The sequence below is a fragment of the Euleptes europaea genome, chromosome 1 (genome assembly GCF_029931775.1).
Source record: "Euleptes europaea isolate rEulEur1 chromosome 1, rEulEur1.hap1, whole genome shotgun sequence".
NCBI lineage: Eukaryota > Metazoa > Chordata > Lepidosauria > Squamata > Sphaerodactylidae > Euleptes > Euleptes europaea.
Genome location: NC_079312.1, coordinates 8,971,132 through 8,977,565, shown reverse-complemented (window position 1 = coordinate 8,977,565; position 6,434 = coordinate 8,971,132). Strand labels below are relative to the sequence as shown.

Sequence of the window (6,434 nt, the reverse complement as noted above, 5' to 3'; positions counted from 1 at the left end):
TGTAGTAAAACTACCCTGCAGGTCCTGTTTTTGCCACTGGGAAAGGGGTTTTATACTTCTGGCATTGTAATCAAGTTGCTAGACCTCAGCAAGGTGATCACCTCTTTCCAGGATCGCAGGTCAGCTTAAAGTGATTCCAGTTAGCTTCTTCATCTGACCAGTCATCTCTGGTCCTATGACGGTTTTTCTCTGGTCCGTGCTCGTTGCTTCTCAATGCCTTCACTAAGAACAGCTAACCCCAGAAAAAATCCTGAAGGACTGGCTGCCCCCTGCTTAAAGCCAGTGTGTATCCTTCCATAAAGCAGGAAATGCCTTAAGCAGTCAGAACACTGTGATCTGTGTAGGCTCTTCTGTCCATCGCTTTCCCAGTGAAATGCTGTCCATCTATTTGTCACAAGCTGCAGATTCCGCAAGGCCACCTAGTCTGTCACATGACCAGACTCCCAAACAAGACACTGGAAAATGTGTCCAAGCCTATGAATTCTTACCTCCTGCATAACAGTTGATTTGGTTCATGTCCTAGGGTCCTTTTTTGCTGTTTGCTTGTGCTGTGTATGGTAAAAGGACCTCATTGTTTTGAGTAGGGGGGATGAAATCTGCCTGTTCTGATCTTGAGTTTCTAGACCACAATGAGGAATTGACCTTTTTCCAGCCTTTCCCCTCCCCTTTCTTTTTTCATCTGGGGTTAGTCTCTGCTGCCCCCACCTGCATTCATTAAGAATTGCAGTCTGTTGGCTGGCAACCAGAGTCTTGGTAAAAGTATTAGCCCACACAGGGTGGCCAATCCATGAGGTGGCCGTAGACAAATTGTCTAAGGTGCCAGTGGCAGGGAGGGGGGGCACCAATCATTTCTATCACCCTCTCAATGTCTTCTAAGCCACCCCAGCCATCCACTAGGACATCTCAACACAGAGAAAATCAAAAAGAGGAAAATACATCCCTTGTTCCCGAGATCTAAAACTTACCACTGTGATGGTAAACAAAAATAACTGTTGTTTCATCCTTTCTTGTTAGATTACCTTCTCTTCATCTGGCAGGCCACCTCTCTTCAGACCCTCTGCTATATGTGTGTTAAAGCACAAATGGCTGCCTCTTTCTTAAAGAGTGACCTTCCTCTCCCCACAGCCCCACCCCTAAACACTCCCCCCTGTAATTTCACCCAGGCGGAAAATAGACACTTAAAATGATTGGGTTACTTTTAGGTAACTTTTACTCTCTTTTGCCCTCTTTGGCTACATTTATTATTGTACAAATAGTGACTCTGCCAACATACTCAGCTTGGAATTTTGAAGGAATAAAGAATGCAAGGGGGAGAACTCTCAAAAGACTGTCTGAACTGAACCCCTGAACCCCTGCAAAATGCAACCACAACCATTACAAAGCAAAACAAATATCTTCCGCAGATATCTGGGCAAAGTATCCTAGAATCACACCAGGTTTCTCTTTCTTTCAGGAGGAGCTGTGTGGGAGTCAGTGAAGGAAACAAAAGAACATCCAGTGATGGAGAAAGAAGATACATATTCAGATATGAAAGACAAGGGTGCTGCACTGAGAAAGCAGGAGGGAGTACAGCCACCTAAAGGGAGGAATAATTCCAGTCTTTTACTGGCAGGAGAATCTGTATTGCAAAAAATATACCAAGGAGACAATAAGAATGAGTGCACTGCAAGCAGGGGGAAAATGCCTGAAAAATCAGCTCTTAACATTCAAGAAAATACCTCTCATCAAAAGAAGCTATATAAATGGGTGGAGCGTGGAAAAGACTTTGGGCAGAAACATAACCTAATTTCCCATGAAAGAATTATCACAAATGAGAAGCCATATGAATGCCTATTATGCGGGGAAAGCTTTTCTCAGAGTGATTGTCTTACTTCTCATCAGAGGAGACACACAGGGAAGAAGTTCCTGGAGTGTGGAAAAAGCTTCAGTCACAGTTCAAACCTTACTTCCCATAAAAGAATTCACACAAGGGAGAAATCATATAAATGCCTGGAGTGTGGAAAAAGCTTCAGTGAGAGTGGAAGCCTTACTTCCCATCAAAGAATTCACACAGGGGAGAAACCATATGAATGCCTGGAGTGTGGAAAAAGCTTCCATAAGCATTCACATATTACTTCCCATCAACGAACTCACACAGGGGAGAAACCATATGAATGCCTGGTGTGTGGGAAAAGGTTCAGTCAGTGTTCAAACCTTACTTCCCATCAAAGGATTCACACAGGGGAGAAACTATATAAATGCCTGGTGTGTGGAAAGAGCTTCAGTGAGCGTCGAATCCTTACTGGCCATCAAAGAATTCACACAGGGGAGAAACCATATGAATGCCTGGTGTGTGGGAAAAGCTTCAGTCGGAGTTCAAACCTTACTACCCATCAAAGGATTCACACAGGGGAGAAACCATATAAATGCCTGGAGTGTGGAAAAAGCTTCAGTGATAGTGGAAACCTTAATATTCATTGGAGGATTCACACAGGGGAGAAACCATATACATGCCTGGAGTGTGGGAAAAGCTTCAGTCGGAATGACAGTCTTACTTCCCATCAAAGGATTCACACAGGAGAGAAACCATATAAATGCCTGGAGTGTGGGAAAAGCTACAAATTCAGTGGAAGCCTTACTACCCATCACAGGATTCATACAGGGGAGAAACCATATAAATGCCTGGTGTGTGGAAAGAGCTTCAGTGAGTGTGGAATCCTTACTGTCCATCAAAGAATTCACACAGGGGAGAAACCATATAAATGCCTGGAGTGTGGAAAAAGCTTCCGTGATAGAGGAAACCTTACTTCTCACCAACGAACTCACACAGGGGAGAAGCCGTGTCAATGTCTGGAATGTGGGAAAAGCTTCAGTCAGAGACAGTACCTTACTATCCATCAACGAACTCACACAGGGGAGAAACCATTTAAATGTCTGCAGTGTGGAAAAAGCTTCAGTGACAATGGAAGCTTTACTTCTCATCGAAGGATTCACACAGGGGAGAAACCATATAAATGCCTGGAGTGTGGGAAAAGCTTCCGTAAGAGTTCACACGTAACTGCCCATGAAAGCATTCACACAGGAGAGAAGCCATATAAATGTCTGGAATGTGGGAAAAGCTTCCGACAGAGACAAAACCTTACTTCCCATCAACAGACTCACACAGGGGAGAAACCATATAAATGCCTGGAGTGTGGAAAAACCTTCAGGCAAAGTGACAGTCTTACTTCCCATCAACAAATTCATAAAGGGAAGAAACTATAGAAATACCTGGAGTGTGGAAAAAGCTTCAGTCAGTTGAGACCTTACTTCTAATCAAAGGTTCACATGGGAGACCAAAGACCCCATCAACCATCTAGGAATACAAATCCCAAAAGGAGCAGCAACCTCTTCAAGCAGAACTACGAAATGATATGAGCAAAAATAGAAAAAGATCTTGAAATATGGGCGAAACTAAATATTTCATGGATGGGCAGGATCGCCACCATCAAAGGATTCACAAAGGGGAGAAACCATAGAAATCCCTGGAGTTTTGAGAACGCTTCAGCCCCCTCCCGAGCCTCCCGCCTGCCTGGCCGGTTCTCCAAAAGGCCTCTCTCAGCGGCGCCTGCGCCCCTCCCCCTCTCTCGTCGGCTCCCTCCACCCCGCCTCCCCTGCTGGCGCCCCCCCCGCCTCTCCAGCTCTGCCCCGCCCATCTCCTCCTTTGACGTGCGAGTCTGGGGCCAATCGGGTTGCTGCGCCGCGGTTCCCGCCTCCGGGTGTGGTTGCCGCGATGCCTGGCCGCCCCTTTCCCGGCTGTGACGCCCCTCCCCCTCTCAGCTGAGCCCGCCCATCTCCTCCTCTGATGTGCGAGGTTTGCCCGAGCGCGGGACAGCATTGTCGCGATCTCTTGGACATCGTGGGATTTGGTGTGTTCCTTCTCCCTGCGCTGTGTCTTCGCCACACACAGCCATAAAGGCAGGTAATTCATCTTTGCTGCAACATAGAAGCTTCACTTCTCTCTGTCCTGTGTCTTCATCACACACAGCCACAAGGGCAGGCAATTCATCTTTGCAGCAACTGAAGAGAACCTCCACTTGCCATCTTTATTCAGTACAGGGGACAATACACAATAGTGCACTGCGCTCACATGATCCCTTCCCCTTCTGGCCAATTTCTAAAATGGCAACTGTAAATAAGAGAAGGAAAGTTGACAGTGAGGGCCGCCGCTTCCAAGACAGGTGGAAAGTGGAATATTTTGTCGAAGGCTTTAACGGTCAGAGTTCATTGGTTCTTGTAGGTTATCCGGGCTGTGTAACTGTGGTCTTGGCATTTTCTTTCCTGACGTTTCGCCAGCAGCTGTGGCAGGCATCTTCAGAGGAGTAACACTGAAGGACAGTGTCTCTCAGTGTCAAGTGTGTAGGAAGAGTAATATATAGTCAGAAAGGGGTTGGGTTTGAGCTGAATCATTGTCCTGCAAAAAGTATCAAAGGTAATGTGCTAATTATTGTCTTGTAAGTATCAAGATAATGTGTTATCTTGCCTTGTAAGTGTCAAGATAATGTGCATCCTCTGAAAATGCCTGCCACAGCTGCTGGCGAAACGTCAGGAAAGAAAATACCAAGACCACGGTTACACAGCCCGGATAACCTACAAGAACCAGTGGAATATTTCTTCACTGAAATACGGAATCACTGTGTCTGATATGCCAAGAGACTGTGGCTGTTTATAAGGAATTTAATGTCAAGAGACACTACCAGTCGACACATAGCACATACGACAAGCCAACAGGGTGCAACCGCAGTGAAAAGTGTAAGCAACTTGAAGCTGTTTTAATGTCACAACAGCGATTTTTCACAAGAGCCCGTAAGTCAAATGAAAATGCCACAAGGGCGAGCTATGAGGTGGCAACGCTAATTGCTACAAATTGCAAATCTTTTGCTGAGGGTGAATTTATCAAAGAATGCGTTATGAAAATGGTTGAGAATATCTGTCCCGAGAAGAAGCAAGAGTTTGCCAACATTTGCCTGGCTCGTAACACTGTAGCATGGAGAATTGAAGATATTTTATCAGATATTAAGAGATAGTTGACGTCCAAAAGAGGGGATTTTGACTTCTTTTCAATAGCCTGTGATGAAAGCACGGACCTATCTGACACAGCTCAGTTGCTGATTTTTATGAGAGGGGTGGACGATGAAATGAATGTGACTGAAGAGTTACTTGACCTCCAGAGCCTTACGGACCAAACAAGGGGAAAAGATTTATTTGTTTTTGTTAGTTCCGCGATAGAGGACATGAAAATGCCTTGGAACAAAGTTTCTGGGATTATTACTGATGGGGCACCTGCCATGACTGGTGAACGAAGTGGATTATCAACCCTAATCTGTAACAAGGTGATCGAAGAACGAGGCAAAGCTATTAAACTCCATTGTATCATTCATCAACAAGTTCTCTGTGTTAAACATCTCAGATATGATCATGTTATGAAACCGGTGCTAAAGACCATGAATTTTATTCGCTTGAAAGCCCTGTACCACCGCCAGTTTAAACAGTTTCTACTGGACATCCAGGCTGAATACAAAGATGTTTTATATCACAACGATGTAAGATGGCTCAGTCAGGGGTCTGCACTGCAGTGTTTCTACTCTCTCAGAAAGGAAATCGGAGAATTCTTGGAAACAAAGGGACAATTGACGCGAGAACCATCTGATCATATTTGGCTGGCTGATTTGGGGTTTTAGTTGACATAAAGCATAACAAAGCATCCGAATGTACTGAACACAAGTCTTCAGGGGAAAGATGCAGCTGTGAACCAGCTTTATTCACACCTCAAAGCCTTTGGAACAAAGCTGCAACTTTTTCCAAAGGCAATTGTCACAAAGACAGCCCAATACCATGCATTTTTCAGCGTTGCAGGAAATAATGAACAGTTTTCCACAGGACAATATCAGTGCGCAAACAAGCAGGTATGCAGCAGACATCGCATCTCTGGCTGGGGAGTTTAAACGGCGCTTTCGAGTTTTGCTGCTATTGAAAAGGAGATCAGCCTTTTCTCCTCTCCATTCTCTGTTGACCCCAGTGATGCTCCAGATCAGCTGCAGGTCGAGCTCATTGAGCTGCATTGTGACAGCTAGTCACGCAGTCGTCACCAACAGCTCTCTCTTGTGAACTTTTACCGCCAACTGGATAAGAGCCGGTTTCAAGAGATTCAAACCTTGGCTAAGAAAATGCTTGTGTGAGAAATATTTGTGTGAGAAGACATTCTCTGCTATGAACTTTAACAAGAACCGCGTGAGGACAAGACTAAGTGACTCTCACCTGCATGACATTTTGCAAATCAAAACCGCTGCCTTGGAACCAGACCTAGCCTATGTGCTGCAGTCCAGATCTCAGTTTCACCCTTCACATTAGTGCAGGCAAGTTTTTTTTTTTCCAGTTGAGATGAATACATTGTAAAATCTCAGTTAATGTCAGTT

At 45.1% G+C, this 6,434-nt stretch overlaps 1 protein-coding gene across 1 annotated transcript; it reads left to right on the top strand.

The window, feature by feature from the left end:
• The first annotated feature begins 1,500 nt into the window (after positions 1-1,500).
• On the top strand, positions 1,501-6,092 carry LOC130484187 (zinc finger protein 501-like). Its single transcript, XM_056857123.1, has 4 exons — positions 1,501-1,566; positions 1,882-3,033; positions 5,794-5,924; positions 6,038-6,092. The coding sequence occupies exons 1-4, from the start codon at positions 1,501-1,503 to the stop codon at positions 6,090-6,092; spliced, it is 1,404 nt and encodes a 467-aa protein (XP_056713101.1).
• The last annotated feature ends 342 nt before the right edge of the window (positions 6,093-6,434 follow it).

Excerpts from the sequence above, each read along its gene's own strand:
- LOC130484187 (XM_056857123.1), top strand. The coding sequence starts at position 1,501 with ATGGAGAAAGAAGATACATATTCAGATATGAAAGACAAGGGTGCTGCA. Across the intron at positions 3,034-5,793 it reads GCTTCCGTAAGAGTTCACAC|CCTTTGGAACAAAGCTGCAA; the intron begins GTAACTGCCCAT and ends CACACCTCAAAG. Across the intron at positions 5,925-6,037 it reads ATCAGTGCGCAAACAAGCAG|TGATGCTCCAGATCAGCTGC; the intron begins GTATGCAGCAGA and ends TGTTGACCCCAG.